General features: G+C 37.8%; 1 protein-coding gene across 1 annotated transcript in view; it reads right to left on the bottom strand.

Moving 5' to 3' along the window:
- COL19A1 (collagen type XIX alpha 1 chain) overlaps window positions 1-16,067 on the bottom strand; it is a 337,557-nt gene extending 321,490 nt beyond the window's left edge. Inside the window, exons 1-2 of the mRNA XM_063707696.1 lie at window positions 15,843-16,067; window positions 2,811-2,937 (exon numbers count right to left, since the gene is read on the bottom strand). Coding sequence (XP_063563766.1) covers window positions 2,811-2,937; window positions 15,843-15,944 — 229 coding nt within the window. The 5' untranslated portion in view covers window positions 15,945-16,067. The remainder of the gene's footprint in view (window positions 1-2,810; window positions 2,938-15,842) is intronic.
- Window positions 16,068-23,708: the final 7,641 nt, after the last annotated feature.

Genomic DNA, 23,708 nt, shown 5'->3' with positions numbered 1-23,708 from the left:
AACTAATTAAAGCAAGTTTTGAGACTTTCTAGCATTGTATATATTTTAACACAATTCTCTTCCCCACCTTCTTTTGACAAGTAACTGAGCTGAAACTGCCACATTCAAATGGAAGTTCATTTGCAGTGGGAAAATAAACAAATATATCTTATCCCAGGATCTCAGTAGGCAAATTGACGAAAGAACATGAAATGACTGAATTCCTAATACCTTCAAAATTTTAAAATTCAAGTTATTATTGAATCTCTCCATATTACTCTTAAATTCTGTCCCAACTGTGGCAATTCCAGGTAACTATTAAACATACCATAGAGTTAAGGTACAGCAATTAAAAGGTCCAATCTATCTGTCATATATTTAGGTTTAATAGTAAACTGTTGACAACTTCACAGACTCCAGCCCTGAAACCCTAGACTCTCTCACAGATTTGTTATATTTTATTTTTAGATGTAATCACTTCCCTCCGGTAAATGGTTAGTGACCACACGCGCAGGTCTGCACATGAGGAAACTAAAAAGGGAACCTTGCGCTGTGAACCAGATACACAAGACACAAGAAGGGTCTCCTTCCAGGCCATGCCCAGCTTGTCATCTTCAACAATCCCTTTAACGGTGCTGTGCTGACATTTTCAATTAATGCAAACGATACTTGAAGTTAAGCAATTTCCATCACACATTCAGTACATGTTGCTTTACAAACATCCTCTACCAAATAGCATGATAAAAACAAACGTAATTTTTTCTTTTATTAATTTCCCTTAATGCTTCATGTTAAGTGAATCTTGTTAGGGTTCAGATTAATTTTGAATTCACATTGTTGGGAAAATCTTTCAAAAGATTAATTCAGCGAAGTAAATTGGATCAGAATATATGCATTTTGGTAGTCCTATACATCATGTAACCTGATTAAAGAGTTGAGATACTAGAGCTACAAAAGCAACATTCAGGGGAATCCCAAGATGGGGAAGTGTTAGTTATGCAAGATGATTACGTTCTAGACATCTGCTGTATAGTACCGTGTTTATAATTAACAGTACTGTGTTATACACTTAAAAATTTGTTAAGAGGGCAGACTTCATGTTAAGTGTTCTTATCACAATTTTAAAAAGTTACTAAAAGCAAACAATAAAATAGAATAACAAAAAAAGGGAACCTTGGCATAAAATGGTGCATAAAATGCAAGGTAACCAGGTGAAAAGAAAAAAGAAAACCAAAATGTCTGTTAATTATCCCAAAGGTAAGTGTTTCTCTAAGAGTTTTCCTAGATAATACTGCATTAGATTCATCTGTGGAGCTTGTTAAAGATGTAAATTACCAAATCCCACCCCAGTACGACCTGCAAAATGGGAATATGCGATAGGAAGTCTCAGGAATCAAATACGTCAGGTGATTCTTTTTCATGCTAAAATTGGAGAACCATTTATTTAGGTTCTTCAAATCCTTGCTATCATCAAGAACATTTACTACCCACTAGCATGTGCCTAAAAACTGTCCCTATTCAACCAAAGATTCATTCTTCCTTCTAACTAAAAAAGTCCTGTCATATCAGATTAAATTGCAAAGCACATTACCTACTATATTTCTTTACAAAAAAGACAAATTCAGAAGAGTAGAAAGTATCAGAATAAACTCCGCTGCTCTAACATCTCTTTTCCTTTTTTACATAGTTGTAGTTGCCATGAGTCACAGCTGATTAATTTCTCACTGAAGAAAGAGTTTCCCCCCCAAATTGTATGACAGCCACAGGATGTCTTTTGTACAATAATAGAATATTCAAACTTTCATGTGGATTATTTTAGGATATGCACCTTCTGCCAAATAATAAAAAATCATAAAGACTTACATAACACTCTGAAAGACTATGATGTGTTAGATCTTTATGAGTAATTATATTTTATGTGTGTCTCAAACTCAAAAGTCTCTCTAGAGTGGGTTTATACTTGTTTAGCAAAAATTATTGAAAAAATATTCAAAAGAATAGGCACAATAATACAGTCTCAGAGTACATAATCATATGTGATTATCATCAGAATACATTATATGTGATCGTTTGTATAGGAGAGATGAAGTTTCTCTTTCCCTAGCAAATGGCTTCTCCAGTGTGTCTAATTCAACCTTGTAATATGAATTACATTTAGCTAAGTAACTTATACACACTCAATGTTCAAGAAAAGTCTTCCAAATTAACCACATAATCAATTTCAAAAAGCAGAGATGAAGGTAAATATTTCAAATTGCCCTTAAGCCTTTTGGAAATATTTAAGAAAAGACTGACACATTTAATAATTGCAAATATTGTCTATTTAGTTCAAAAGGTGCTCTAAAGATCTGTCAACCTTTTGTTTGCCTCATCTGAGATACTACAAAATGAACATATAATTAAACTACATTTCCTTTTATACCTCCTATCCGATTTTTCACTTTTTCCTAATTAAGATTAGATATGTCCTTGTTAATCCTAATTAGTAATGAGTTTCCATACTTATAACTTAAATAATCATTGAAGAAGAAAGGGAAAGATACATAATGTCATATATACACAGAGAGGCACACATGCATGTATGTATACTTGTAAATATTGAAGATGAAAGGAAACATAGACTAATATACTATGCATATGAAAAAAATGAGGTAATTTTAGGAATTCCTAATGTGCATCATGGGAAGATCAATGGAAGAAAGCAATGAATTGTAATTTATTCTGTTATAGTACATCAATCTATGGCCTTTTCAATCTTAACAAGATTTGTTTTAATGACTTAAAGGCTATAAATAACATTTGGTGATTAGGCAAAGAGTTGGCCTGGATACCTGTCTTGTCCCTAATGGTCACGGAAGTGGAAGCAGGAAGCAGAAATATTGACATCCAAAGCCAAAGTTTCCAAGGGCCAGTGAGTCTCATTGTGCCTTGAAACCATGTGAACAAGTGGCCACGGATCTGCAACAGAAAACAAAAATTTGAATAAAGTTTATTGTATGCAGCTCCTTTCAACATCTCCAGAAAATGTTACCAAAGCAAAACCAATCAATGTTACATCATATATCATCATATAACAGGAAATATGATTATATATGCAATGGTGTATCTCAATATATACCTTAATCTGTATGATAAGAGATCTGAAAAGATTTTCAGATTAGTTTCTAGTTAGTTATTGATGTTGATACAGCTTCTTATCAGTTAAATTTTCTCTGCTTTTAAATTTTTTTAAGCAACTACACTTAAACTGACACTTTTTTATTTTTAAACATTGTGGTCAAATACACACAATATAAAATTTATATTCATAACCATTTTTAAACACAAAGTTCAGTGGAATTAAATAAATTTATATTGCTGTGCAACCATCCCCGCCATCTGCAGAACTTTCTTCATTTTGCAAAACTGAAACTCTGTGCTCATTAAAAAATAATTTCCCATTTTCCTCTCCCCCAACTCCAAGCAGCCTTCATTCTACTTTCTTTCTCTATGATTTTGACTAATCTAGGTACTTCATATAAGTGGAATCATTCAGTATTTGTATCTGTATGACTTTATTTCACTTAACATATGTCCTAAAGGTTCATCATGTTGTACATTGTTTCAGAACTTCCTCCTCTTTTAAAGCTGAATAATATTTCATTGTACGTATACACCACATTTTGTCTGTTCATCCATCAATGGACATTTGGGTTGCTCCCATCTTTTGGCTATTGTGAATACTACTACTATGAACATGGATATACAAATGTCTGTTTGAGTCCCTGCTTTCAATTCTTTTGGGTATATAGAATCAGAAGTAAAATTGCTAACAATACAATACAATAATTCTATTTTTAATTTTCTGAGAAACCAGACTACTGTTTTCTATAACAGCTGCATGATTTTCATTCTTACTAACAATGCACAAGGGCTCCAATTTCTCCATATCCTACATAATGCTTGCTATTTTGTCTTTTAAAAAATATATATATATAGGCCGAGCATGGTGGCTCACGCCTGTAATCCCAGCACTTTGGAAGGCCGAGGCGGGCGATCACGAGGCAAAGAGATTGAGACCATCCTGGCCAATATGGAGAAACCCCTTCTCTACTAAAAATATAAAAAAATTAGTCAGGCACGGTGGCGGGCGCCTGTAGTCCCAGCTACTCGGAAGGCTGAGGCAGGAGAATCACTTGAACCCGGGAGGTGGAGGTTGCAGTGAGCTGAGATTGTGCCACTGAACTCCAGCCTGGGTGACAGAGCAACACTCCATCTCAAAAATAAATAAATAAATAAAAGAAATAAATATATATATACAATTACTATCCTAATGGGTGTCAGATGGTATCTCACTGTGCATTTGATTTGCATCTCCCTAAGTATTAGTGATGTTGAACATCTTTTCAGGTGCTTACCAATCATTTGTGTATCTTCTTTGGAGACATGTCTATTCAACTCCTTTGCCCTTTGCCCTTTTATTTATTTATTTTTTTTCGGAGACAGAGTTTTGCTCTGTAGCCCAGGCTAGAGTGCAGTGGCGCGATCTCGGCTCACTGCAACCTCCACTTCCCAGGTCCTGGTTCAAGCAATTCTCCTGCCTCAGTCTCTCGAGTAGCTGGGATTACAGGCACGTGCCACTATGCCCAGCTAATTTTTGTATTTTTAGTAGAGATGGGGCCAGGCTGGTCTTGAACTCCTGACCTCGTGATCTGCCCACCTTGGCCTCCTAAAGTGCTGGGATTACAGGCATGAGCCACCATGCCCAGCCTCCTTTGTCCATTTTTTTAATCCAGTTGTTTAAGTTGCCTATGCTTTTTGCATTGTATAATATACAATGATTCATATTATTAAAATATAATTATATTATTCACAAGTCTGTTTTTCCTTCTGAATATTAGTTTTACATATTTTGGCTTAATTGATGTCATGTCTTCTATAAACTTAACTATGTTGTTATTGGATTGAATAATCACTGTTACTGAAGTGATTACTGCACATGTGAAAAGTAATCTTGCCTTATGTTTATAAAGAAAAAATGAATACATGCAATGCCTACCTCACCTGAGCCTGCCATTGACATCATATTTAATATTAATATATTACCTCCAATAATTGTTTGTCTTTCTGAATGTACACTTCTACTCCTTTGGTACTGAAATAAAAGATTTAGTAAATAGGACCCCTGTAATGGAAAACTTAAACATCATTTAAATTAATTTTTTTAGTGAAGCAACTAATGTGGAAATAAATTGCAAGTGAAAATATAATGGCTCCCTCAGTGTATTTGGTAATTGCAGTATTATTAAAATAGCTATTCTAAGAGGTCTAAATATGCAAATAAATGTCATATCACTTGCGTGCCATCATTCAAAGTTTAATCAAGAGTCAAATATAAAAGAATTCATTATACTAGTGTCTAAATTCTATCAGTAGACACTCTGGAAAAAAACTAAAGCCACCATCTTCTTTGGTATTCTGTGTGTGCCAAATACCCTAAGATCAGCATTTTAAAATTAATTCAAGATTTCAGATCTTTCTGGGTGAATAGCTAGAAGTGGCAGTTGCAATATTAAAACTGTATGTGTAGTTCTAAATATCAAACAGCTGGTTTTAAGCCTTATTTCTTTTGAATTCTCTCATCTAGATATAGTCCTAATCCTCATATGACTTTGCAAAATTATCCTAGCTATTATTTCAAGTCAGTTGGTAACTGTTAAAGAAATTAATTTTATTTCAAAGGAAGGAACTCATAAATATTGATCTTATTTTTAGAGAAATCCATGGTTATATTTTTAACCAAAAGTGATTTCTATTGGTTGATAAATTAGTAGTTTGGCACAGTGGTGACAATCATGGCTTCATGTCTGGACTCTGCTACTTGTGGAAAAGCTATGTACCTTCTCTAAGCCCTAATTTATTCATCTTCAAATTGGAAATAATACTAGGAATAAATTATTTAATGCATGTGTATTATATAGGGCCTTAACTTAGTCAATATTCAAAAGGTACCTGATATTATAATTGTTTGCTGTACATATTAATAAACAATAATTGGAAAAATTTAGTTGTACCTGTCTCTTAAGCTTGAGGTTGATATTGATATTTGGACAATGGAGAAGTGTCAAAGCAGCCTAGAAATTTATGTTCACTGAAGCTTTGGTCCCTGTTAAAACAACAAAGAACCAGAGGGCTACAAAGCTATAAGCATATGAATTTGACCTTGACATCTCCTAATTACTTCCTTGAGCCACTTAGCTTCTATCTCATTTATCCAAAGTATTTGCAGAATAAGATTTATGGCTAGTTGACTAAATGTTCTAGTTATTGAAGAATTGCCATTCTACTACTCTACTGAAAGGCCTCTCACCAAGTTCAGCAGGAACTTGAAAGAAGAATCCTTTTCTCTTCCCTTCTTCAATTCTTGGTGGCACCTCCAATAGCCGACAATTCTTTCCTTCCTGAAACTCTCTTTTATTGGCCTCCCTGATCTGACACTCTCTCGGATTTCCTTTTAAATATTCTCAGACCTTTCTTCTATCTGATTTCTTAATACTGGGATCTGTGAGCCCTCCTTTCCTCTCTTTATAATGTCTCCTTAGGTGACATCACCATTCTCTTGGCTTTAAATATTATCTGTAAGATGATTAATCTAAAATTTACATCTCTCATCCAGTCCTCTTGACTGAACTTTAGACTGTGTGTCCAGCTGCCTATTCAAAATTCCCTCTTAGATGTCACACAGATATCTATAACTTAATACATCCAGATAAATTCCTGATTTCCAACCACAACTTGTTCTTCTCATGCTCTTCCCAGTCTCAGTAATTACTACCCATCAAAATGATCAAACCAGAAACCCAAGGACCCCACTGATTCTTCTGTCTTCCTTATCCCCATCTCCTACTTCCAAACCATCAACAAGTCATGTCAGTGTTACCCCAAACACATCTCACATCCACTTATTTCTCTTATTTCTCTGCCACTATCCCAGTTCAGATCACCCTGGTCTAGACTCCTCAACAGCTTCCAATTAATTACTGAATTCATTCATTACTGAATTCTGACCACAATTATTCTCTACATAGCAGTAGAGAATTTTTCTTAAAATGAGAGTTGGTTCATGTCACTTCCTTGCTTCAAACTTTTTAATGGCTTCCCATTGTACTTTGAATGTAGTCCAAAAGCTGTTCTACAGCCTAGAAGTCCCAAATAACCAGGCCCCTATCCACATCTCCAGCCTCATATGGTACCATTCTTTCCAGTGATGAAATTGCCAGGCTGTTTTCAACCTCAAGGTTTTTGTGTATGTTATTTCCTCATCCTGGAACATTCTGTGTTCATCCTTCAGTTTTCAATTTAAATGTTACTACGCACAAAAGCCCTTACCTGACCAAGAAGCACATTGGTCTCTAGCTTAGACATTATTTTTTCTGTATACGTATGTTTATTGCTCCCCACTCAATTCTAAGTTCCATGAGAGCAGGGACTATATCTGTCTTGTCCATCACTGTATCCTAGGTGCCTTGCGCAGTACTTGGAAAGTCAGAGACTCAATAAATATTTGTTGAATTTTTAAAAAGTAAGAGACTGCCAATTTACAAATCTTGAGATACAGTGAAATATACTTATTTTGGAATCTGTAGTGATAATTCAATATTTAAAAATAATTCTTAAGGCATTAGAAGATCTTATAATCTTTCAAGGGTCATTATCATGAATATTATTTCTCTTTGCACATTTCTTTTTTTTTTTTTTGAGACAGAGTCTCGCTCTGTTGCCCAGGCTGGAGTGCAGTGGCGCGATCTCGGCTCACTGCAATCTCCGCCTCCTGGGTTCACACCATTCTCCTGCCTCAGCCTCCCAAGTAGCTGGGACTACAGGCACCCACCACCATGCCCAGCTAATTTTTTGTATTTTTAGTAGAGATGGGGTTTCACCGTGTTAGCTAGGATGGTCTCGATCTCCTGACCTTGTGATCTGCCTGCCTTGGCCTCCCAAAGTGCTGGGATTACAGATGTGAGCCACCACACCCAGCCTCTCTGCACATTTCTAAAATGTGTTCGCTATTTGAGGATTCTATTATTCAGATCCTGATAAAATGGAAGTGTAGCTCACTCAGCTAGAAACATTTGAAAAACTTTTCATCAAGGTCTCAAAATAAATCCTTGTATATGTTTTAAAAACAAATTGTTCAGATTGTAAACCTTGCTGGAGGCACCGGCAGGTTGACCTCAACAAAACTGACAAGGGCAAAGTTTCCCTTGTGTCTTTCTGAACCTCTCCTTTTCCTGACCAGAAACCTCTCACCATTCCCTGACACCTGCTGTTCTCAGGCTTCTTCTTGATGCTCTGAACACATCTCTGGTACCTTCCCTGGATTTCTCAATTATTGGCTTTGTCCACAACCTCCTTGCTCATCAAAACTTGCCACATTTCCTTCCTGTTCCCACGGGTCCCAGCTAGGTGATTATCAAGATAGATTTACAAATGAACCAAGCCAATGTTGTCAGATTTTAATGTGTTGCTCCTCACAGATAAAAGTTAAGCTATAATATAGATCTTTAATGCTTTCCCAATGGAGTGGCTAATGAAGAACCTCAAGCTAATATATGTGGATCCTGAGGTTTCTTAAGGCCCTCAAATTTTTTTCTCAAACTTGTCCAAAGATGGCTCACAGTACATATTAAGAAGGCTATGGAGAATATTGGTGCTATGATTTGAATGTGTTGCCCAAATTTCATGTGTTAGAAACTTAATCCCCAATGTCACAGTATTAAGAGGTGGGGTCTTTAAGGCATTGGGTTAATTATTATGAGGGTGGGTGCAGGGCAAGAGGTCTGCATACCATACGTTTAAATATTTGAAAGTTAAAATAAAGCTAATAACACTCATAAAAAATAATATGCTTTCTCATTTTTCTTCAGCAAATACCTTCATAAAGTCTTGAAAGTCCATGTCAAGTTAGAATGTAACAGAGCAGGTGATATGGGATGAGTCGGCCTCTGGCCTAAACCAAAGTTCATCCCTCATTTTTTTTCTTTCTTGGGTCCATCTGCAGCTTGAAAAGCCTCACACACGCATATGTAAATATGCCAGTAAGTCAAAGTTGTGTCCATAATGCCTGCAAACAGCTAACTCTTGACCATTCCTTGGGCCTAGGAGTGTTTACACCTGCGGTCTTTCCCTGGGAAGATGGACCCAACGACAGGGTCTGTTAGACGCTGCGGGGGATTAAGGGTCTTTTTTTTTTTCAGGGAATTTCAGGATCTTGATTATCCAGAGACTGGTCTAGAAGCTCAGGTTTTAGGTGGGCAGGTCCCCTTAGCTCTGTAAACTCCTAACCCTGAGAGTGGTTGCACATCCAGAGCAAGACTATAGTGGGGTGTTCTAAAATGTAGGGTCCAGAGCAGGCCTAATGTTGGTACTGAAGACAGGTATTAGATCCGCATATTACACATAAAAAACACTAACGCTCATAGAATAATCCCAAAGCCTGGGATTCAAGTCCAAGTCTGCCCGACCAAGATGCTTTTACTGTTATATCATGATGTTTACTCTCAGGATGTGGGACAGACATATCACATTCCTACATGCATTCTCTTAAATTTTCAGCTATTTCTATCAAGATTCTGGCCAGACCCCAGAGTTCCCCAGTGCTACAAAGCACCAAAATCACAATGGTGAGTGTGCCCAGCACTGGCAGTCTTGAGTAGACAACATTGATGGAGCCTATAAAGTCTTAAAATCATTCAGACAGCCCTCCCTGTAATATATTTCTTATGGCAACAAAAAGATAATAAGTGGCTGAAGGCCTAGCCCTAACCTTTACCCCATTCCATTATTCTCACCGTCATTTGCCATATGGAATAATTTTGGGTACCAGCTGGGTAAGTGAATTTTAAAATGCCATTGTCCCTTCAACTTTCTTAATGTAGCTCTTGAAATCATTAAGGCACCTATCGAAACCAAAGATATTTGAATAAGGATACAGATTTTTTTAAGTTCTTATTAATCTTTATTTGTATATAGAAAACACAAAATGAATAGAGAGGGACATTAAGAAACCTTAATCATTACTCATTACCATTAATCATAGGCATTAAGAAACCTCATCCTATCAATAGATATTGTATTGATATCTATTGATATCCTATTAATACCTGGCCTCTAGATAGCCTATTGATACCTATTGATAGGATGAGGTTCCACTATGTAACAATCACTGGGGATAAATCGGTGAGCCAAATAGGGAAAGTCCATTGTGCCACTCTGGTCACAGAGCTCAAAAGTAAACAAACATCATGTTTTCTTTGAGAGACACTAAAGAGTTAAAACGAAAAACAAAAAACAAACAAAAAAAACAAACAAAAAACAAAGAATAACATGTACAGCCAGGCATGGTGGCTCACGCCTGTAATCCCAGCACTTTGGGAGGCCAAGGCAGGCAGATTGCCTGATGTCAGGAGTTCGAGACAAGTCTGGCCAATATGGTGAAACCCCGTCTCTACCAAAAATACAAAAATTAGCCAGGTGTGGTGAGAGGCACCTGTAGTCCCAGCTACTCAGGAGGCTGAGGCAGGAGAATCGCTTGAACCTGGGAGGCGGAGGTTGCAGTGAGCCGAAAGATCACAGCACTGCACTCCAGCCTGGGTGACAGAGCAAGACTCCGTTTCAAAAAAAAAAAAAAAAAAAATGGTGGACTTGCTAAATAAGATGGTCAGGAGCCTCTTAGCACCAGTTTTTGAGTGAGCCAAATCAAATCTGCCTGTGAAACATTAACATTTTTACGTTAAGCCATCTAACAATTTAAAGTGTTCTTTGTACATCTTTGAAACTTGATGTTAGGTAAAAGGTCAGAGTGTTAAAGCCAACACCAAAATAGAAAATAATATGGAAAAGAACCATGAAAAAAGAAAGAGGAAATAGAAAGAGAACACTTATTTGCTTTACATACGTTGTTACATTTAATGTACATGGCATCTCAACTCTCAAAAAAGTAGATTTAATTTGTTAAATGACTCAAAGAACTCATGTTTTCAGAGCATTTATTATAAAGGGAAATAATGTGTGACTGTGTAGGAGGTTGATTTTTAAATCAAAACTTCTTGACCACCATCCAGTATGCCTATACATACATAACTCCACCAGGAAAATCTGGTCATACTGTTATGAAGTGACACATTGTGTAAATAAGCAAAAACAACAGGTGTTACACATCTGTTCTTTCACCAATCTTTAGAATCTGTCTTTAGTGAAGCTATAGTAGAGTCTGTAAACTATTAGAGAAAACCAGCTGAAGAGCCAAGCCTATAGAGTAAAAAATTCAAGTCAATAATCAGGCAAAATATCCCTAAGAGTTTACGACTAGGTCTAGCATTATTCCTTAGTTTTATCAGTGGCTGGAGTAATTAAATTGAAGTAAGTTTGCAGACGTCTTTTGCAATTTAGGCAAAGTTTCTGCCCTCATTATATTCTACAGAAACCTCATGACCTACACATTTTAATTACAGGCATCACCATTAATTTAGGAACTCAAGTTAAAAATTTCAAAATCATCTTCAATTTATTCACCCTCACCCCATATCAAATCTCTGTCAAAGTCTATCAAATCTATTTGTAAACGTCTTTTGAATCCATACTAACTTTCTCATCCTTGCTGAAACTGCCTTAGTTCACGTTTTTACCATTCCTAATCTGGAAAATTGCAATAGACTCCTAACTGGATTCCTTTTCTCCATCTTGTTCCCTTTATTTCCACCTCCCTACTTCTCAAGAATTCTATTTCTAAAACAAAGACCTAGTCACTTAACTGCCCTGCTCAAAGTTTTCTGGTGGCTCTTCATTGCCCACTCCAAAGTGAGGCACTCAAGGCTCTTTTACAGTGGGGCCTCAACTCATCTGTCCAACCACCTGTCCTGCTACCTCCTTCCAAACACTCTCCGCCATCAAATTATTAACAATTCACAGGTTTCTGCATGTGCTTTTTTGGCTGCTGGAAAGTCCTTCCAATCCTCTCCGATCTGGAAAACACTTAGTCTGCCTTCAACGTGTAGCTCAAATGCCATGTCCTCTGTGAAGTCTGTGAGAATCATACCAGGGAGAGTTCACTACTCACTGTCTTGTGATTCAACAGAGCTCAATACCCACTTACGCTTCTGCACACTTTATACTGCACTGCTATAACTCCTTTGCATTCTTTCTCTTCCCTATATTGAACATCTTGGAGAAAACAGATTGTATTTTATTTATCTGTGTCTTCTTTAAACTTGACATTTAGTAGGTATTCATGTGATCAATCTGTAGAATGACACAGTCTAAGGCAATACATTTGGACTAAAAATAAACAAATCAAAGGTTGGGAACCATTAAGTAATACAGACAGGTATGGGCTTAACATCTGTAGAATGATGGGCATAAAGAAAAGAATGATGGAGAAATAGAGTAAAAATTACTAAAAGAAAGCTCAGTGAACATAATTTCAGTTACTTAGTGGGACAAAAAAATAGCACTATTGAAGTTGCTCTCTGCCTCCACAGAAAGCATACTCCCTAGTTCCTAATGTTTGTACTACTTTGAAATATGTCCAACTCTATTACATTTCCTCAGTTTTGTTATTTCTTCTGTTACTTACAAACTAGTGCCTACATTCCAGAGGGTCTCAAACCTGGGATTCCCTTTGAGCACACTTAACCTATTCTCTCCATTCTCATCAACTTGTCTGTTTTACCGACTCACTTCTCTGAACTACGATTTGTTTCCATCAACTTTTCCGGTACCATTCTCAATTTCAACCATCACAACTGACCTACATTTTTTTCTGATTACAATTCTCTTGCTCTGTTGTGTTCCACAGATATATCTATATCAATGATCCAATATCATCTTAAATTAATATATAATATACGGCCTTATTTTCAAATTCATCCATTTTTCCCATTTTTTTTTCAATTTGAAGGGCTCTACTGGTTTTCTGATCTAATAATCTTAAAACTTCACAATTACTTTTGATTTCTCTTAAAGAGAGGAGGTCAGAAATCCTTTGTGCTTCATAACGTATGCATAGATAAGAGAGGCCTAATAGTCCACTCTGCATACATCATCTTTCTATCAAATTTAATATGCAACTTGCTCACCTGATTATTTTATTATTGGCTTACAAAATAACACCCTAAAAAGCCTATTGCTTCTTAGCCAGTCCTTTCCAATCTCTCCTTGGCAGGTGCTATCTGCTCTACTCATCTCAGATTTCACCCCGCTTGGATTTTCTGTCTTACCAGGCACATGACTGTTTGCTCCTACCTCTAAGCCTTCACACATGCAATTCCTTCTGGCTGGAATGCCCTCCCTGCTGGATCTCTTCTGCTAAGCTAGTTATTCTCTGCCTGTTTAAGATGTACATCAATATGGCCTGCCTCAGATGACTCAATTCTGGTCCTATTCATTCTGGGTTTTTTTTTTTTTTTCAGCATCTTTTCAGGGTTATATATTAGCATATCTATAGCCCTGCTTCCTTGCATTTCAGTTTATTTTTCATTCTTCAATTGAATTTTCATTTGTGATGCCACTTAGTCACACTACCATGGTTTCTAACTTCATATCTTCTTCTGCCTCTAGAACCATTGACTCTGTGTACCCACATTGGCATTTCTGCCTGCTGGAGAAAATAAACTAAAATTGCAGCAGGAGAGATTAAACTGGAGGACCAGAAAGTAGACGGAAATTTTCCATTTTTGGAAAATGCCAACAGCTCCCATCTGTTTTGGATGGTTTTCTAGGATGAGAATGATTCAGATATAGAGATGATGTCCCAATTGTGGTAATAATAACATTTGGGTTTCTTTCACCTTTTTGCTCTTTCTTAGACATGTCCATTTCAGTTTCAGGTTCACTTTCCTGCTCTTTTGCCATACTGTCTCCCTCCTTTCCCAGGAAACCCCATTTAGGTCCCTTAGCACTTAGAGAGCTCAGGTAGGACAAAACCTAACGGAAGCACCTGACAGTTACTTTCTCCACTTTCTATCCCCTAGAGAGAGCATAAATTTTCTACCTCTGGGGGTCACCCTCCTCTTTTTCATCCTGAAGAGATATTCCTACACAAAAACCCTGTCAGCCCTCCTCAGGAAGGGGCATTTATGCATGTTTTTCACCACTGGAATACCTAAATATCTCAGCTTTGCAGGCCCATAGCAAAGATCTCTCTACTTAGAGAGGGTCCTGCAAGTTTCCCACCACTCAACAACAAGGAGATGCCAAGACCCCACATACGAGCAGGGGCTCTTTTCTTTCTTTTTTTCCCCCTTTAGTCTCCTAAAGAATTATAGCAGTGTTTGATTCGGGCAGAGGGGGAGGCATTGGTGTTCTCTCCTTTTTTTGGGGGAGGGGGGGTGGTTGAAAATAGATACTGGTGTGCGTTTGTTTCATCTCCTCCATTAACAGGCAGATGTAAATTCCCCTAGAGCAGAGTGATTATCCTCACATCTTAATCCTCCTCAGACTTATCCAAGCAGAAGATGGGACTGAGTCGTCTTGGAATTGGGGATTGAGGGAGGTGGCGCAATTTACTTCCCTTACTCTTCCATCTCCCGATCTCAAGCTGTGGCCGATGATCACTTTCTTGCCTCTATTCACGGATTGTTCTATTAAAACTACTTATTATCAGCATTCTGGGCCCTCCTCTTTTTGCTCTCCAGCCCACTGTCCCCTGAGGCTGACAAGGCACGCTGGTCCCCTCTGCCTCTTCACCTTCTCATCAAATGAAGCTCCTCGGGGGCTCCTGTGTCACCCGCCTGTCCCCCAGCTCCTCTGCCCACCCTCTTGCCGGCTTCCCGCTCCCTCCGTAACCTCTAAGGGGGTTCGCTTACGCGCCCGCCTGCTCTCGGGGAGCTAGCGTGCCCGACGGCGTGCTTGGTTCCGGGCCAACAAACTTCCTCGCGACCCTGCAGCGCCCTAGCTGGGCCGCCCGGCGCCGCCTCCTGGTTCTCGGCCGCTGTGGCTGCGGCGCCGGCGCGCTCTCGGCGGTGGCCGCGGGACTCTGACAGCGGAGGCGGCGGAGGCTGGGGCCGCGTCTTCCTCGCGCCGCGACTGGGACGTTCCGGCGGTGGCGGCGGCGGCGACCGCGGCGGTGGCTGCAGCGAGGACTGCGGGGACGGCGGCGGCGCTGTGGCCGACCGCGCTGCGCATGCTGCAGGGTAATTAAGGAATAGGGCCGGACGCTCCGGGACGTGGTGGGGCTGGAGTCCGGGAATCCCCGCCCGCGCCCGCGCCGCCCCCAAGAAGCCGCACTTGGGAAAAACACCCGCATGTGGAGTAGGTAACCCCGGGCCCGAGGGCACAGCACCGGAACCCCGCGTCTCTTAGCTTACGCCGCTTAACTGGCAGCCTCGCTTCCAGGGCTAACACCGTCAAAAAAAAAAAAAAAAAAAAAAAAGCGCTCTAACGGCATGAATTGATAGTGAGTTTGTTTTGCTCCTTTAACCCCCCATTTTTTTTGTAATGTATTTGATGTCTGTCCCTACCCGCATCAGCAGTGCTCCATAGTTCCGCTTCACAGACACACATAGCCAGAAAAACCACCTAGAACTTAGGTGTAACGCATGAAGCCTGCATCATGTGAACATAGGAACACGAAACTACATGGTATGTACCACATGAGAGTGGCCGTCTCCTGCCAAACGTTTTTGGTCCCATCCTTAAGGCACCTATGGGAACGTATGCAGGTGTGCATTATTTATCCACCTAAACATATTTCCATGTGTAGCACAGTTTTTACATTTTCTTGAAAAGCAGATGCACACAGATAACTAGAAACACGAGCAGATGACATAGCCCGGGCATGTGTGAGAGGGCAAGTGCAGAGCCGGTCGCAGAGCCGCGCAGCTTACCTTGAATTCGTATTTGAGCCCCTCAGAGGCGCAGTGGACTCCGGACAGGGCTGCGGCACCGCCGAGGAGTGAGCTCCCTGCGAGTGGGGAAGGGGGACGCATCTCTGCCCTTATTAGTCTCTCCCAGTGTGACCCTCCCACTCCGCGAGGACAGAGGACTCTGCAAGAAGGTACTCAGCCAACTCAGGCACAGGTTTTCTTTAATGACAGCGATGTCGCCTTAGAGCTGGGAGTAATGCCTTTCAGGTTTATGTTTTACTAGCAGTTTCACAGATAAAATGACGGTTGGATGCAAATGCCTAGAGTTTCTCACTTCTGATCATGAAGTGTCTTCAAAGTATTATTGTATGTGGCAAACGTTCACGAGTAGGTAATTGGCTTTTTAACGGTTGAGCTAAGAAAATATATCATTTATGTTTCATTTTTTCACTTTTATGTCAAGAGTTTATATTATAAAGTTAATTAAGGCAGTCTGCCCACCTTCTAATCACGCTCATATGTAAACGGTTGTGTGGCTTGGTTTTTCTCAGTGTGCACAGAAGTATTTTGTGATTTTAAATACATCTTTCCATGGGTTGGTGCTTCCAGTCTTGGCTTTTGAACTCTTTTGGGATCCCTTTGCATAAGTGAAAGTGTCATTTTCCTGCAGATTTCTGTGTAGGTGCATGTATGTGTGTGTAGAGAGAGTATATATATATTTGTAGGCATATATAGTAGGTTTATATACATATATAGGAGGTATATATGGATACTTGTAGGCATATATATTTGTAGGTATATATACATATATAGTAAATTTATATATATGTATACATATAGTGTATGCATATGTATGTGTATATATGAAAAACAGAATGATTTATAGAATTCAGAAGAGTAAACCAGGCATTAGAAAACAGATAAACTGGTTTTACATTTTTATTTCAGTATTGCCACAGTGGGAGAAATAGGATAAATTATATTATTGATCCACAATGGTGAAAATCATCAAGCTTAAAAGTTACCTTAGAACCATAGAAATACACTTCACATATCAGAGCTCACAGATCAAGGAATAAATAAAATCAGGCAGGCAAAAAATAAAGATGTTAAGAAAAATGTTAAAAGATAGCTCTTTTCCACTTCATTGGAGTGAAACCATTAAAGTATCACTCGTGATTTTTAAACTTCTCTCTCAACCTAATCAAGATACCTACAGTTTTAGAGTTCGGCATTCGTGGTGATGCAAACCATGTTTCTATGTCAGGATTTAAAACCACTTGATACATTTCCTTCTCATATGATTTTCATCACTAATTTTTGGCTGACTGTGGAAAGAGGCCAAGGAGGGAGGATATTGCATGAGTCACGCTACTCAAATGGCCATTTGAAAACCATGATTCACAAACCTTCATTAGACTTTTGGTGATCATTCTCTATTTTTTTGAAGTATTATCCCATTTGATTTTTTTCTTTCTCTAAGCAATTTTACTTTATATACCTTGCCATCACTAATGAATTGAACTAAGAGCATCCAGGCTTTATTTCTTTGTCAGACTATTAAATTCACCTTATTTACACTTAATTGAAACTATTTAAAGTAATGCTTTAAAACTACCTAAAAGGAAGTCCACAATTTTGTCTCTAATTTTTGTTTTAATACAAGTAAATCAAGTTTATCTTAGAATTATTTTCTTAAACATTTTAATAATTTCATAATTGTTAAGATATTTATGAGAGAGCTAAACACTTATATTTTTGTTTATATTTCAAAATGGCCCTTTTCTTATTTCTAATATTGACCCAAGCAAGATTTTGGAAGAAAGTGAAAAATGAATAAATAAAACTTCAAATTATTATTATCTGTTGCTTATTCTGTTTCTAGATACACCAACATCCCCAGGGCAACAAATATTTCTCTATTTTTCTTTCAGGAAAGGGTTTAAATCTAGGCTGGTTTCATGATTACAAACTATTGTATACCTAGGGTTTGCTTCTTTAGCCAATTCTTTTTATTGAATTTTAAAGTGACTTCAATTAGGAAGAACCTTTAGCCAAACACCTTTTATTTTTCTAAGCCAAATACAATTATAAATGATCTGGTTTTCTTCTTGCTTCTGAAGCTACTGCTGGTAAACAAACATCTGAAAATATTAGGGGAATCTGACAGCACTCTAAGTTTTAATAAACAGCTTGCAGCACTTCTAACACCAAGTTCATCTGTGTGCATGTATGTACTTAAAAAATTTAACAGATTTAAAAAACGAACTTCTTTCAACATTTATGCCTAAAGGAAGATACAATTAAATGTTTTTATGTCATGTGAGGGATAAATTCCATTGAAAACATTTTAAAAAACTGTTCCATATTTGTAATGCCCCACTGATATAAATTTAACAATTTACAATGATCATTGTACCATTTTTGATAATTTGGATTTAATACACTTTTAAAATGTGTTTCTCCTAACCCTTAGTTGTCAATCTCGTCTACTTTATGTCTATTTCTTTTTTCTTTTTTCTTTTTTTCTATACTTCTGTACTCCCAGTCATGTTGCTCTTGTTCCCTTTTGTAATGTCTTTCACTTTTCTCCCCTTTCATAGTTTCCATTTTTCAGGAAGAAAGAATTTCACCATTGCCCCCAGCTAACTTCTCAGTTACCAAACCATAAGAGTGTTCATTCTTTATTGAATTTATGGGGCACAGCTATACATGACTCCCTTACATATCCCATGGAAATACTTCAATGCGTCAATAGTGGATGAACAGACGTTACTGTTAACTGTAATTACCAAATCTGACTTGTCATCCCTAGCATGCACTTCCCATTATATTCCTTTTTAGGCCAGCACTACGTATGATATTCTTAAGGGTAAAAAGAAAGTAGTTATATCAATTCTAAATTCGTAGTAATTGCCAAAAGTAAATTAGGACATCTTTTTATTTTAAATGCTGTGTTTACCATTGTTTCTGAAAATAATTCTCTTCATAGAGAAAATAATATTCCACTGGTTGTTTTTAGGTTTGCTTCCCTTCCTAGAAGACATTCTAGCTCATGACATTTACTCAGTTTAGAAATGAAAGGAAGAGGCGATCATAACGTGACTTTCACTTAGTTTATTAGACTCTTCCTAGGGATCAGTGACTCTGAAAGGAAATATGGTAAAAGACAAATGACTGGGGAAAATGTTGGTTAATATATATCCAGTTCTGAAAAATCATTTGAGAGACAGAGTGAAAGAGAGAGAAAGAAATACCCCAATAGAAAAACAGGCCAAAAAGCAAAGAGGCAGTTTACAAAGGAAATAGAAAAGGTCAATACATTTATGAAAAATATTCAATTTAATTAGTATTCAAAGAAATGCACATTTATAAAGGAACTATTTTCCCCTACCCATTCTGCCAAGATTAATATTGCTGATTAGACGTGGTGTTAGTGTAAGCGAAGAGCATTCTCAACAATTCCAGGAACATATAATAGTTCAGTGTTTCTAAAGGGCAAATTAGCCATGTTTATTAAAAGCGTTAAAAAAATGCACATAGACTGCATCATAAACTACCCTAAAACAGTGACTGTGGTTACTTATAGTTTGGGATTTTGAGAATTTTGATTTTTTCTTTTTGCTTATATGTAATGTGTAAAGTTTCTGCAGTGAACGTGTGTTACTGTTGTAATAAAAATATAACAAACGTGAAAAAATGCGATGTTTTATCTCCAACAAATTAATACAGCAGTGGTATTAAGAGAGCCGAGAAATTGGCCTTTTAAATAAGATTTTCAATCATTTTCAACAAGAATCTTCCAGGTAAAAATTAGTATGTAATTTAAGCCATTTAAACTGAGTCTAGTGATTTCACTAGGAAGCAGATGTTAATTAAACTGTTTATTCATTCAATATATATTTTTGAATGCTTCTTAAACCGACCACTGCACAGTATACAAAGATACATTGAACGTGGGCCCCACTGTCTGGAGTTTAACATTCAGAAAAAAAAGGAAGAAGAAGACATGTATAAATACGTAATAATAATAGGATATGAACATGCAAAATGCAATAAACAAAGTAGTTATAAAGTTCTGAGTTCTAAGGTGGAGGGACTATGTTCAAATGTGGAAGCATTGGAGTCAAAAAATTTCAGTGGACAAAATCCATCCATTTTTTGTTAGTCTAAATAAATATACTTACAAATAATTATAGAATCATAGTATGGAGAAGGGCATTGTAACTAAATAATTATGAAATTATGGGTTTACTGTTTATTTAATAAATGTTTGTTGAAAGAATCCACAGAGAACAAGGCTACTTCTTATTCAGATGAAGAACATGAGATTTCTTATTTCCTGCTGAATTAAAACCTTTTGCCATATTCAGAGTCCTAAACAGTGTCACCCAATCTACTCTTATCAGTTCCCTTAAATGTACATTTTGCCACAACCAGATTTAGTGACTTGTAACCGCAGAATGAGCATGTCTCAGCGTACTCATGTTGCTGCCTCCCACTGAAATGCAAAGTGGCTTTGGGAATTCTGCCAGTCATTCAAGGCTTACTTCAGGTGTTAGCTATAAGATGATTCCTTTCCTGCCCTCCTCCCATCAGACATACCCTCTTCTGCCTCTGAACAGCACAGAGCACATTTTGTGCCTCTTTAATGATGATCTACATTCCCCGGCCTTGTTTCAGAAATATTTTTGTACTTCGTCCTCTGACTTAATTGTAAGCTCCTTGAGGACTGGAATTGGGTCCTCTCATTTTTAATAATACCCGGAGCATCAAGTATGATGAATTAATTCTCCTTAATATAGTCTTCAAATATTTGTTGAAATGAAACCTGTAGAGGTTAAATAATCAAGGACATAAAATTTTCTAATGACGAAGTATGGACTGAGTCTCACAGTTTGTCTGGAAAAAATGATGGGTTCCTTTTTGTGTTATATCTAAGGGAATTATTCTACTGATAAAAGAATCACAGGAAAAAATGTTCTCACCTATAAAAGACTCCCAGAGCAGGAACTCTGAGGACAGCAACACAGGAAGACAAGACTCTCATCAATTTGAAAACATCCTCATCATATATTCTCTTCATTCCTTTACCAAACTTAAGGTAAATTTGCACTATCAGTAATAGAGCACAACCCTGTTTAATCTCTTATTATTATTAGAACATGAAAAATGATCTAACTCCTAAATGTTTTTAAACAACCAATTCTATCTACAACATTTTTAAAAAGAATAATGCAACATTGGCGTATCACAAATGATCACTTGGCTCATATATTATGTAAAGTTTATGTCTATAAAATTGAGCTTCTGTTTGTTGTAACTTTTTATTGGAACATTTATTTTCAATTTAGAACTGATTTAGCTTATTCCATGATTCTCATAGAATCATTTTGTAAAAATCCCCTTGTGCTAGCCTGGGCACAGTGCTAACTGCTTTACATATTTCATCTTTTTTAACTCCTTCAGTAATTTTGTTGTCCTATTTTTACAGTACAATAAGGCTATGAACAAATCTCTGATGTAGCCAGGATTTGCACCCAGATCTGTCTCATTCCAAAGTTCAGGGTCACATTCACTATGCTCTAGTACCTAGTCTTCAATCACTTCTTTAACAAATGTTCTGCAAGCACCTATTTGCAGTCCAGAGCTACAACACCCAAAAGAACAGCTCAGTGGGTGCTCAAGCAGAGCAGAGGCCTCAAAGTTACCTGGCAAAGTTACATCATTCCTCTTATAAGATATTACAAAAAAGAAAAATACATATACAACAAGAACCAATTTTAATGAAAAGAAAACCATAAATGAATTAATTGGACCTAGAATTTCTTTATTCATATGCTGCAACATGCTTTAGTCTTTGCTGGCTTAAAAGAGAAAAAATGACAACATAGCAGACTAGGCAAAGAGCTTTTCGTAGTTGACTATTCAACTAAGGCAAAATAAGATAAATTGGACTTGACTCTGTTCTTTATCAAAGGTGACAGATTTACCTGTGTTTTTGATATTTGAGGACATTCTTGCTGTCAAATTATTTTACCAGAAACCCATTTTTACCCATTTGAAATGTAAACTTCTATGTTTATAAAACCTCTTTTAAAGTGATTACGAGAAGTCATAAAACATAGCTAGTAAAGGAAATAATAATAGTTCATAAATCTATACTTCTTTTAAATCACTTCAGATGTTAACCAAAAAGTACAGAATTGTTTTCCACACAGAGCTGTTTTATTTTTAATAAAAACCTCATAATAACTTCTAGTGCTTCAGATAGCAACATTAAAATCTCATAAGTCCACTATCTTTTATCCAAAGATTTGCTTGCATTGGCTGCCAGACAATGGCTCTCATCCTAATCCTATCCCTAATCGTGGTTACTGCTCAGCTGGTTCTGCTGCGGTGCCATCACTCAGTTTTGGCCCCAGCCCTTGGGATGCTAGCTGCATCCGGAGCCAGCTGCCATCTGAGGCAGAACACTATGATATGAGTGCTTTTTGTCCTTCAAAATTTGTATGTTCAAATCCTAACCCTCAAGGTGATAGTATTAGGAGGTGAGGCCTTTGGGAAGTAATCAGGTCATGAGGGCAGAGACCTCACGAATAGGATTAGTGCCCTCATAAAAAAGGACCTGGAGAGGCCCTCTCCCTTTCCACTAAGTGAGGACATAGCAAGGACATAGACATCTATGGGGAAGCAGACTCTCACCAGACACTGAATCTGCTTTGATCTTGGACTTCCCAGCCCCTAGAACTATGAGCATTAAGTTTCTGTTGTTTACCCAGTCTATGGTTTTATGTTATAGCTGCTCAAATGGACTAAGATACAAAGGAAAGACCTGTTTTCTCCATCGATGTCAGTCTGATGGTGGTTTCTTTTAGAATGACAGTTGCATAGAAGGTAACAAATGGTATTCTCAGACAGTATTCAGCTTTTTCACCCACATATCATTAGCTACTGCAGCATAATAACCTATCCCAAAACTCAGTAGCTGAAAATAATAACCATTTGTTATTGTTCACAAGTCTGCTGGTTGAAATTCATCTGGTCTAGGCCGGGCTTGGCTGATCTCAGCTAGGTTCTCTCATGTGTCTGCCACCAGCTGGCAGGGCATAAGAGTACTGGCTGGTAGGAAGGTGGATTACTTGGAAAAGCCACCTCTCCTCCATATGATCTCTCATCCTCTAACAGACTAGCCTGGTCCAAGAGATCCCAGGGGTTTAAGACAGAATGAAAGCTCATAAGGCCTTTTGAGCTTGGGCTCAGAACTGACACACAATCACTTCTACCAAATTTTATTGGCTGAAGCAAGTCACAGGCCAGGTAAGAGTCAAAACTCCATCCCTTGATGGGACAAGCTTCAAAGTTACATTGCATAGAGCACAGATATAAGAGGGTGATGAATTGGGGACATTGTAATTTTCTGTGGTTAGGAGGATGCACAAAGGGCATCTTCATTCAGCTCCCACCGGTGGTATGTCCTATATCCTCTACTTAATGTCTCTTGCCTCCAGAAATCCCACTAAGCAACTACCAGTTCAGCTCTACAAGTCCTATCCCTTAGCTAATGCCAGTCACTTTCACATGAGATCGTGGAAACTGAAGAGATCCTCTACTTCATCCTTTCCCAGAAATGTGGAGAACAGGGATGTGGACATCCCTAACCTTTCCTTCTTAGAAAACCTAAACTGTAGTTTCTACTTGCCCTGCAGGCATCCCTCCTTCAGAAATTTCAAGGGAAGAAGTGAGTCCTATCATTAAGTTTCAGAAACACAAGCCCCAGGGGAGAGAGATCCGATACCCCAAATGTGGTGAGAAGGACTCTTTGGCTTATCTTCAATCCTTTCTCTCCTAGAAGAACCCGTTTTCTTTTGCAGTTTCCACTGATTT

The sequence above is a fragment of the Gorilla gorilla genome, chromosome 5, assembly GCF_029281585.2.
Source record: "Gorilla gorilla gorilla isolate KB3781 chromosome 5, NHGRI_mGorGor1-v2.1_pri, whole genome shotgun sequence".
Lineage (NCBI taxonomy): Eukaryota > Metazoa > Chordata > Mammalia > Primates > Hominidae > Gorilla > Gorilla gorilla.
Note: the sequence above shows the minus strand (reverse complement) of the source record. Positions and strands in the feature narration are given on the sequence as shown.